Below are 11,542 nucleotides of genomic sequence, written 5' to 3'. Positions count from 1 at the left end.
ATAACCCATCCAAGCATTCAATGTGCAGAACGGGCGATCGGTGTTCTGGAATCATGGTGGGCCTGACCGAATGGGGTTGAATCTTTGCACATTATATTCTTGCTAATTCAATGGTACACGATGCTATCATCTTATCTCACTTCGTACTCGATATTACTGCTACAGCCGATGATTGGCATAGTAAAGTCCATAACTTATCCAACATTGAAAAGCCCATATCATTTATCATTCTATTCATTATCATTAATTATTTCCAATTATTAGATTCCATCCCATTATTTCCAGCCGATCATTTTGGTGGGTTCATCGTGTAACCAAAGATTAAGGAGCCGATTCGGAGTAAGGACCGCTTGGAGTGTCACGATCATTCAAGCTCTGGGGAACGAGTCAAGTCAGAAACAGTCTGTTTAACATAGTTCCGCATCTTTATCGATCCTCACCATTTGTCGGAGATTATCGGACGGTCATCCTGGCCCGCATACCTCCCAGGAGAAAAATTGTACTCATCGTCCCAGCACTCCTTGGCGGCCATCAAAGGTCCCCATTTTTTCTGAGTACGTCTCAGATGTTCCTTAATGCGTGAAATTATGGTATCATGGTGTGGTTTTGAGGAGGTGGGATCAATAGACTCGATGTTGGAGCTTAGAGACTCAACGGAGGTTGGGGTACTCATTGTGAAGCGAAAGATATGTGGAATAGCAAAGCTCGAGTCTTGAAGCTCGCATTTTTCACCTGGAGCCGGTAAGTATTTATATCTGAGCCAGGGGTGCAAGGACCGCTTCTTTTTTCCTTTGGGTTCATACTTTTGAAATTCCCTCACCGAACTTTTCCCGTGCCGAGATATCTCCGCCTCGTGTTCGCCACACGGCAGGGCTGCATGCGCACTTAACCATAAACAAACTGGCGCCTTCCCTTAGTGCTCACTCCTATGCTCATATCGGCATTAGCCTGAATGATATATCTAGTTTCTTGCCTTTCCTTCCTCTTGATGACTCGTCCCATGCCCGATAATTCCCGATTTAAGGTTCTTTGTATTGCATAGTTGGGCTGAGGTCTTGGGCTGAGAATTATAGCCAAAAAAGACCGCTCCATTTAGTTGAAGCCAATTGCTTCTCCATGTCAAGCTTGTACCAGAATCTCAGACTGAGATCCCCTTATGGAACATTACATCCATGTCACTAATTTATATTTCCTTCTTTAGTCCGTCTGGGTTTGTTCTCAGCCACTCGATTACTTCTTCAACGACGTAGTGCATGCCAAATCATCCAGGGAATATGCCGGAGGACTTTGAAAACTTCCTGTTCTTCTTGGCAATTTGATAGAAGACGTGCTTGTTGGTGATATCCACAATCAATCATAGGCATCCTGCCATTGATCTGACCTCGCAGGCTATCAAGTGGATTCAAGCGAATGAATGACATTATATTTCAAATGGGCTGAAGCTAGTAGTTGGGGCTATGCCCGAGGACTTTTTTTCTCTTCATTCATGGTGTCTTGTTTCATGTGTACGTATCAATATCATCGATGCCAGCTCTAACCTACATTTCAACATCAGTCAACACCGCTAAATGAAATTCGCCATGTTTCCTACGATATCATGCCCGCTGCTCAAAAAAGCATGATTTTTATTACTTTGAAGCAAACATGAGACCTCGTTGTCCACGTCAACGAAGATAAATTCTCAAGCAACAAGCTTGGCGGAGATCGATCGGAGATTGGTCGGCAGGAAGATCGACAGAAAGTTTGACACATAAGGTTCCAATATTTATGCTTCGTTCCAGCGATTGATCCTGTCTAGAACTCAGTCTAGGAAGACTTTAATCTCCCCCCCCTTTCGCCCGCGGTAGCGTGATAACCTAATACCTACCCAGGTGTGTGTGGATGGAAATGTCAGGAATTAATATTATATTTCATTATAGCTATTTGTATGTTCATTGAATGCCTATACCAGACCCCTTCTCTTCATTTTGACCGTGACTATAGCTTTAAACTGAAATTCTTGACTCGGCCATAGTCACGGAGTACGACTGCTTCACTGTAATGTGATAGTAATTGTCCTGCAGTGACTGGTTTTTGTTCAAAATGGCGGCCTTGTCACTTGCAGAATCATTAGACTTGATAGCACCTTGATTGCGTGAAATGTGGCTCCTTGAAATATCATGGCTATTCATTTCATAGGAGTAGTTGCGAGATTCGGTTTCCATAAGCCGCTTGTATAGTGGACGGAGCACAGGGGCCGATGCGGCAATGTTAAGAAGAACAGCTTCGGCTCTGAAGGTGTATCAGCGGGTTGACTTGATTAAGGTACACGGGGTTTCTTACAAAATCCAAGTGAATAGAGCAACCGTGTTATCTATGGATATCAGCTTGACCCCTTAGTGATGACAGGAGTGAGAATACTGACGGTATAGTCGCCCCGATTTGCCAGAGCTTCGAGATTAACAATCTTCATAACGACGGCGATGACAGCACTGGTAGGTCAGCTATAATTCAGGGCACTTTAGAGGGTGTTCGGGGGACATACAGAATACTCAAGCCTAGAAGAATACCCACACCGAGCTTTGTCCATCGATTCATCTGCAAATTGCGAATCATGTACGCCGGAAAAAATGTTAAGAAAAGATCAGTGCAACCATTGAAAGCCGAGTGCGCATATCCAAGGTACTGCGATTGTCAGCAACGGATATAATCTTGTTTGATCATTGATTTGCTTCACTCACTGTCTGCACATCCGCGTTCCAACATGAACCAGATACACTTGTATCCCAAAGTAAAACAACGTTGGTACACTGCGCATATGAACACACCACAACAACACCGTTGGTTATCAACTGTGCCGCAAAAAGAGTCCAAATTACACGCCGCAGCTTCTGGTTGATCCCAAACAGTGTGAACATAGTCGCAATAGTTGAAAGACGGCCAAAAGTAGAGCCCAAGACTCCAAAGGTCTGTCCAATTGAATTGTATTTGAGGGCTTCGATTCGCTGGTGTGTGGTGAGCGTCTGCTGGTGTCGGCCCCATCCGTAGTGGTATTGCACGGTGATCAGGGAGGTGAAGGTAAGGACGATACACTTATCTGTCAGTGAATGAAGGACGCAAGTCCAAGGCACACTTACAGTAGACAGGGCCAGCATTGCATCACTAAGTCCGAGTTGACGGGTGATCCGTGCCTGGGTATAAATCCTAGCAATCGTCACGATCAGGGCAATGGTAGAAAGTCCCCAGCACACACCAAGTGCCGGTGCCCCTAAGGGAAGTCAGTCTAGCGCTGTCAGAATTATTTTCGTCTATCTGACATACCGATATCGTCTCTGTCAGACATGTTATGGGTAACGACACACAATTTAGATTGTTGAACGATGAAGAACAAACATCACGCAAAAAGGTCCGAAGAATCCCTGTTATTATGAGGCTGAAATACAGGTAATTAATCTAAGGCCTCAACCGCAGTAACTAATGTAAACGCCACCTTCATCTTGCTGTCCCTCCTTCAACAAGTCCAACTTCCGCCGAAGGAGAAAAAAGGCGATTGGCCCGTCTTCCGAACAAATCCTGCGAAAGCTACCATGATTCTAGTGAACGTAAATTGTGTGCTCAAATAGGATTAGATATAGATACCAATATCTTCATTCCTGGCTATTGGTGCATCTATTGCTCGTTTGGGCTCCACTTCCGCTTCTTGATTTAGCCACATGTCGGGGGTCGGCGGAAAGCCCGTGTATTCTTTTTGAAGTCGCGATCTGGCCTTCGTATAGCATTTCCCCTTTTGTTTTTGTTTTTTCTAAGGCAACAAATTACAGACACCAATAACCCACAAAAATAGTTGTTCTCCTCAGCCAGCGGTATAATGGCCAAACACTTTGAAAAATGGTCAGTATGACAAGACCGAGGTGCTGGGTCAGATTGATGAACAATTGGGAAATTTAAGCCGTGCGTGTGGGTCCTGGCGTACCTGGCATACATCGGCTATAGAGCAGGTACAATAACGTGTGCAAGATGCAGAATTCCTCAGCTGACTGCAAGGGGTAATGGAATTAAAGTAAGAATTCTTCAAATTAACCCCTGGAAGGAAATAATCCCGGCCAGGCGATGGTTATCATACTACCAATGCCTATCTACTGCAATCTCTCCATGTTATGTGCTATGCCAATCTCCTCAAAATTGCCGTTGTCAGCCCACTATCAGCCCATTAGCCCAAACTAATTTCATTCCTCCGAAAGAGAACGACTAGCCCGTTAGCGGCTCTGTACTAGCTCATCCGCAAGCAATGCCGGCGTATATATTTTGTTCCACTGCTTCCCCTTCCAAGGCTGGTGAAACAGCCTTCATCACAATCACTAACTGCCATGGTCCCTCTTCTTTCCTTGGCCTTTGCGGCCTCCCTTCTAAGCACGGCCTTTGCTCTTCCTTATGACATTGCGCCCGCCATTGCTCGTCGCAATGCCGCGACCCACGGCGCTAGCTCTGCTGTCAAGGTGAATGTTCTCTACAGCTTTGGCGACGGTACGTGGGCTGAGAATCTCGCAGTCCGCGCCAATGGACAAATCCTTCTCTCTCGTCTGGACACACCCGAGGTTCTACAGCTTGACCCTAAAGGCATTAAGGAGCCAATCACAGTTGCTTCTTGGAATTCCTCGACTTACATGGGCTGTCTCGGTATCTCCGAGACAACCCCCGACCTGTTCTATGTGGTGACCTCTGGCTTTGTTGACGATAGTTTCGTCCTCACTTCGGGTGTCAACAGTATCTGGGAGATTGATATGTCTACCTTCTCCGTCTCTGAGCACACGGGCAAGGTTGTTTCTAACGCCACCGTCTCCAAGTTGGTCGATGTGACAACCTCGGACTTCCTCAATGGTCTCACTACCCTGTCTGATGACTTAATTCTGGTCGCCGATGTCTACAACGGCTGGGTGTACCGTGTTAACACAAGCACTGGTGCCTACTCGGTTGCCGTCAACGAGGAGAGTATGAAGTTTGACTCGATTCCGAACCCCCCGACCAACATTGGTGTCAATGGTATCAAGCTGCTTGATGACTACCTTTACTGGTCCAATACTGCTGTCGGTACTCTGAACCGTATCCGCATCACGGCCCGGGGTGCTCCCATCGGAAAGGCTGAGGTCGTTACCAGCAACGTTCCGAAGGCCGATGACTTCATCTTCAAGAGTGATGGTGTTGCCTTTATTGCTCAGAATCAGATGGATGAGCTCAGTGTCTTGTACCCTGGGCAGTCCGAGGCCGCTGTCATCGCCGGCAGCAATATCTCGACTATTCTGGCCGGTGTTTCGGCTGGCAAGTTCGGTCGTTTGCCCGATGATAAGCATATCCTTTACTTGACCACCAGTGGAGGTATTTTCTGCCTATTTAATCCATTTGCAAGTATTTGTACTAACAAAGATGCAGCTGAGGGGAAGCCTATCAACGGCACGGTGACCGTTCCCGCGACTCTCTCGTGGATTGACACATCCGCATTTTAATTATCTTAAGACATGATTATACGTCACTTCTGTATTCATTGGGTCTTTTGTTCTATGTGAACTGATGCAGTCACATTTGCAGTAGCATAAGGACAGAAAACAGGTCTGTGTACAAGAGGGAAAAGCAGACACCACGTGGGCAAGGAGCGACTATTGAACGATCGGAACGAGAAATAATAATACCAATACGAGCATTCATATACATTACTTCCATACATGACACCTGTACTCTGTCTTTAAATTAAGAATATCCACCCACGTACAAACATGTACGATGTCCGGCTATTCATATAATGTTCGGCCTGGCGAAGCATTTTAACTCCGGCCTCATGTCCATTCTGAGCTGCCAAGGAAAGTGATGCCTCACTGCTGGAATCTTGAGGATAGGGGCCCGCACCAGGTTCACGAAGTAGCTTGACAACTTTCAAATGTTCAAATTCTGCTGCGCAAGACAGGGGTGTCTGGCCATCACAGTCTTCAATTTCTGGGTGAACACTCATAACCTACAGGAGCTTGACAATCATCTCATGTCTGTTCCGCGCATCCCATCAGAGTAGGGTCTCTCCCTCCTCCATCCGAAAATAACTCTGCTTGTAGTAGTAACTCGACGGCTTTCTCATGCCCAATTTGTTCTGTTAGCCATAATGATATTCGCCTGTCAGAGCTCTGTGATTCAGATTTAGCTCCTGCCTCGAGAGAAGCCTCCAATATTTCCTCATGGCCATTGTAGGCTGCCAACCACAGTGGTGTCTCTCCATTAGAATTCTGATTTTTGGGGCTGACACCCTCGTCAAGTAATCGCTTTATTTTGCCTCATGTCCAGATTTTGCTGCTAATGGAATAGGTGCACGTTCATCAGTGTTCTTTTTATGAGCATTGACGCCATCAGTCATCCGCGGAATGATGACAATATCCTGATGACCATCCCGGGCTGGCCACGATAGAGGCGTATACCCGTCAGCACTCTCGGAATCAGGGTCGACACTTTGCGGTGAGTACTAGCCTCGTAATGTGGCCTTTTCCTCTGACCAGGAATGAAAAGATTCTAGTTCAGATAAGGCAAGTTTCATGTCGAGGTCAACTTCAGGAAGCGCGCTTAGGTTGTATAACCTACCACGTTGACTGTATTACTCATTTCGGTATTTTAATCTGTCGAAGATGATGGTGAATTATAGCGGCAATTAGGTCCCGCGAATAGACCGACAATTGGGTCTCGACTCCGAGGCACCAGAAACCGAAGACGCGTGGCCACGAAGTGACGGGTCTGGACTAAAGAAAAAAGTGGGTTCGGCTCGCGTGGCCCGTGGAACGGCGAGGCTCCGAAGGTACCAAGCATTATTTGAAGCTTTGCTTTTAATGCTCCACAAAAGCCACCGTGCCTTACTAGTGTAGCTGCCAAGCATGCAATCAGTATTCGTTTCAATGATGGTAAGCATTCTTTTTTGTGAAGTCAGCTCATATTATCTGGCGCTTTTCTCCCCTGTGTTCACAGCACAGAAAAACCCACACATGGCAGAGAAGAAAATTCATAAAGAGAAAGCTTCAGAATAGAGCAAGCCTCGTTCCGCTGGAGGGAATAAGTATGACTCCCGCATTAATTATAAATTTTTAATCAATCGCACCAAATAGTGTTTAAAGCTTTGGATCACACTCTCAAGCAAAGCACTTGGTTGATGCATTATGCACTTCAACTGGGACTCCGTGGTGATCTCTCTCGTGTATACAGGTGAAGGCATGTTGAGCATCCAGGGTAGCCAGTCTCATCCCATTATCCCGTGTTCACACCCAAGGTATCTGGTGTCAGACTCCCAGTCAGTTGAGCCGAAGTGGCCATCAAAGAGGTTGTGGATATGACGAACCTTATGGTCCGCTGGAGTCATTTCCGGGGCATTTCTGGCCATTCTCTCATTGTTTCTAATTGGTGGATGTGATAATCACAAGGTCTTGATTAGGTTCACTATGTGAAACATTTGCTGAGGCTGACGCGGCGAGAGAGCAGAAGGCAATGGAGAGCTTCATGTTCATTGGAAGTGTGCAGTTTCAGACAGATATATCGAATTTTTTGGAAGTTGAAAAGGTTCTAAAAAACCTTTACCCCGGAATTGCTCGTCGCAATGGATTATAAGTAATATAGATACCATATAGAAACTTCTAAATGACATAGACTAAGCGAGTACAAAGTATAGGCCATGTTCGAGCCGTCTGAGACCTTCATAATTCATGCAATCGGAGCATGTGAAGACAATTTTCAACGGGGTTTCAAGATGCCAACGACCAGACTCTTTGAATATTGGACGGATTCCCCTGCTCATTCGATCCCCTCCCGGTATATCTGGTGATCAACCCGAGTCCATGGATGTACCGGTCGTTGACATTAAAATAACGACCAGCTTCTATCAAGCCACGGTGGAGCTTTGTGCAGTATTTCCCGATTTATTTATTTTTTGACTGTCTAGATAGCTTCTCGAGATTAGGCTCTATTGTGCCAACCATTGCCCTTTGCTTGCATAATACTGTGGGTCTGTGTTCCTATATACCTAGCCAGGCGCCTTTGTAACCAATTGCATTGTCTGAGTAGTCCTGTTCATGGACCGGTCAGTATTGATTGGTATGTGGGTTTGGGCCCATTTCAAATAATTTGACTTGTACTGTGAAACGGGTCAACGAACCCGTGCCGCTGACTGGATTGGCGCTGGCGAACTGTCCCACATGTAGGAGTACTGCGTTCCGGAATAGGATTCACAGGCGCTGCGCTATCATGAATAATGTTAAGACGGACACACTCACATGCCTGCTCTGATTCGGGGCTGACCCGTGATGCGAATCGATCATGTGTCACTGATGCTTTTTATTCGGTGTCACATCCAGTGTAGATAGACATGTAGTATAATTTGAATGTATCCTTGTCGGTGGCTGTGGGAAACTATCTCCTCTCTGTATTCCTGTGTAGCAAGGGCCTATGGCAATATGGCCGATACCGCTGGGGCTATAGATGCGAGATTTCGTGGGAATCGAGGTGACGTAGGATCTACTCTATAATTCTGACTGGCATATGCCCGCACGATTGGTGTGGCAACATATGATGTATCCTTGTCTGAAAAAGACTAAGATTGTAGTGACACAATAAGCTGAAGTAGATATACTAAGTTTTCTTTTTTTTTTTTTTTTTTTTTTTTTCCTTTCCGATGCGCGCTGCATGAATATCAGGTCGCCCAGGTCGGGCTGAACATAGATCCAAATTGCATCGAAATGGGGCGTATATCCAATGTCAAACTCGGCGTTGGCTCAGCTAGGGCTTGGTTGAGCCTTTTAAGAAAATGAAAATTTACAAGAGAAAGTAGAAGGTAGAAAATACAAACAATCCGCCAATTTATGGAGCGAAAAATGCATATCAATATCCAGAGCAAAAGACGACCATATAAAAACATAGGAAAAAAATAACAGGCCCGAGCCGTGGATCGAACACGGGACCTCGCGCAGGAGTGCTTAGGAGTTGCTGCCCTAAGCGCGAATCATACCACTAGACCACCCGGGCTGTTCTTGATGCAGCAATTGCGATTTATGGATCTATGACTCAAAGATTGTGTGAGGTGACTATGTGGGGGCAAATGTTTTAGCGGGCCAATTATCATGCTTTCTGATCGTCAATTGTGCATTTGAGAAATTCGGGAATAAGCTTCTACATGTAGGTCAATTCAATGATTATGTCGATTAGATCTTCTAGGGCTCATATTTTCAATATTGATCTCTCTATATTACAAGATTTTTAGAGTTTTGTGATGTCGTCGTGGTGTGGTCATAGCCGCCCGCTAACCAAGTTTCAAAGCCTGCATATATACAGTCCACGTTGGCACCAGAGCACTTACATGCCTATTTTCAGTTTTCTAGCTAATTTAGCTACTCGATTCATATTTAAGAGCTATAGGTGTGTGGCATTCATTGTTGGCCCCTTTGGTTCAATTTAACTGTTTATGTTAGGGTAGGATTGTTGAATCGAGACGTGGTGATATATCTGAGGTCAACCTGGGTACCTTAGCGCTTTCGTTTAGACTTCAACGTGAACCACTTATAACCACATATTCGTGACCATCACATTTGAAACAGAAAGCTCACCGAAATTATCCATAGCGCTGAAAGTCTCCGTATAATAACATGATCATAGGGAAAAAGAAAAGGAAATCTCGTACTATCAACCTTCAAATGTTGAGCTATTACTGCAGGACTGCGGGCATTCATACCTAAACGGTGTGAGTACATACGTCGTAGTCATACCGTGCTAGGCGTGCCTTACTAATCTTCAAGGCCTAATAAGTCTCCCAGATATTGTTTACTCGCTACGATGTGAGATCTTATGTATTCCTGATGTTCTAGAAATTCATAGCAATTGACAATCACAATGATAGAGGCTAAGCCTACTATAACCGCATGACTATACACACAAGATCCATGCATCGGAGCATCAAGCAGGCAAATGCGAAAGAACATGCCCACAAGAGCGACATAAAACCACAGTCATGGATATGCAAACCGAGGACACTGACTCGCCTTCGCGCCAACAAACACAGCGCTAACATCGCACTGCAAACCAAGTAACGCCCGGGTTTGGCCAAGACACGAGAGAAACCCTGGAAATAGGCTTAAATTGGGGAGATTGATAACCACAAATGCATTTTCATCACACTGGCATAAAACTCAAAACAATGGACTCAAACGCGAGGACCACACTGCGCCTCGCCCCAGACAAGCTGCTTACCAGAAGCAGTATACCGGGCCAAACAGCCATGCAGGTTCCCGTGGAATGGATACCCTGCCGATCTTATCAGAAAAGGCGCCCGGGAAGGGCGCCTTGGTCCCTAGATCGACGATGCTCCGCGATCCAGCCATCCATTCCTTTGCCATGCATCCACGCAGATCTCCCTCCCTTACATTTAAAGTCTCATCGTCGGAGGCTGGGAACCAGTCTCATCCATGGGATATGGATACATGCTGCCCACTGTGCATGGTACAGGGTACAGGTAAGGATGCAGTGACTAATTCATTTGACGTATAATGTTATCTGTGGCTAATTTACTATGCGTTGCACAAAATTGAAGTCTAGGAAGAGATCTTGTGTGATGGCGAGACTGTGTACTAGGGGATTGATGGAATCTGGAATCCGAGTGCTACATACTACATACGATTGACCTTGTTCGAGAGAAGATTACTGATCGACCCCAGCACTGAGAAAATGTGAGCTCGTGCCAGACACATCTACTCCCAGGACATTATACTCGTAATGCACTACATGTCCAATGAGGTGTACAATGTACAGAGTCCCCCTGCCCCCCCCCCCCAAAAAAAGATCGGCCTGAAAGCGATTGGCTTTTGATCATGTCAAGCTCCAGGTGAGGGGGCCGATGGGGCACACAGCCCCCCTGATTACCAAATCAAATAATACCATGTACGAAAGTTGGAAAGAACCGTCAGCTGTGTTTATCAGATGATGAAGTGGCAAATCCGAGTCAGGATTTCAAGAATACATAAGCCATGTTTTATATTCAGGGGCTCGGGTGTCTATAAACAGAGTTGACATTGACGAACATCAACCATAAGCCCACAATAATGGCAGAATAGCGCCATTTACGGCTGTGGCATTTAATAGCCGGACAAGCCACCCCGACAGGTGAGTAATTTAAAAACAGGTTCCAACGAGAACTGGAAATCAGCCACACCTACGCCAAAAGTGGTCAAGGGGGATCGGGAGTGGTCAGTCTTGAAAAGGAGGCGGGGCACAATAAACTTGCAACGCTAGACGAGTCCACTGATGAGCGATCGTTGACTAGACCCTTTTACTGGACAGGTTATTTTTGGCACCGTGAACACCCCAGCCCAAGAAATAGTGAAAATGGGGGAAACGGGGAGAAGGGGACGGAGGACTCCGTAGACATTAATCATTTAGCAATCCCCGGAAGCACAGAGCAGTTCAGGGGAAGGAGGTGTCAACGTTCCTAAATGAGAGTGGATAAGCCCCGTCTTCTTGCAGTCGATGTATCGTTCCTGCGCGATGCTCCGTGTGCACATGT

The 11,542-nt window shown here is 45.9% G+C and overlaps 3 protein-coding genes across 3 annotated transcripts; 1 reads left to right on the top strand and 2 right to left on the bottom strand.

Annotated features, from left to right (window-relative positions):
* Positions 1–436: 436 nt before the first annotated feature.
* On the bottom strand, positions 437–673 carry N7484_011351 (uncharacterized protein; the record flags this gene model as incomplete). Its single annotated transcript, XM_057121738.1, has 1 exon — positions 437–673. The coding sequence occupies one exon, from the start codon at positions 671–673 to the stop codon at positions 437–439; it is 237 nt and encodes a 78-aa protein (XP_056967492.1).
* A 1,312-nt stretch (positions 674–1,985) lies between these two features.
* N7484_011350 (uncharacterized protein) lies at positions 1,986–3,322 on the bottom strand (the record flags this gene model as incomplete). Its single annotated transcript, XM_057121737.1, has 7 exons — positions 1,986–2,271; positions 2,323–2,353; positions 2,401–2,471; positions 2,525–2,664; positions 2,721–3,071; positions 3,117–3,247; positions 3,301–3,322. 7 exons carry the CDS (start codon positions 3,320–3,322, stop codon positions 1,986–1,988), a joined length of 1,032 nt encoding a protein of 343 aa, XP_056967491.1.
* Positions 3,323–4,346: 1,024 nt separating this feature from the next.
* N7484_011349 (uncharacterized protein) lies at positions 4,347–5,480 on the top strand (the record flags this gene model as incomplete). Its single annotated transcript, XM_057121736.1, has 2 exons — positions 4,347–5,352; positions 5,407–5,480. The coding sequence occupies 2 exons, from the start codon at positions 4,347–4,349 to the stop codon at positions 5,478–5,480; spliced, it is 1,080 nt and encodes a 359-aa protein (XP_056967490.1).
* Positions 5,481–11,542: the final 6,062 nt, after the last annotated feature.

Source organism: Penicillium longicatenatum (genome assembly GCF_028827895.1).
Source record: "Penicillium longicatenatum strain IBT 33135 chromosome Unknown contig_7_segment0_segment0, whole genome shotgun sequence".
NCBI classification, from domain to species: domain Eukaryota; kingdom Fungi; phylum Ascomycota; class Eurotiomycetes; order Eurotiales; family Aspergillaceae; genus Penicillium; species Penicillium longicatenatum.
This window is presented reverse-complemented; position numbering and strand designations above follow the sequence as displayed.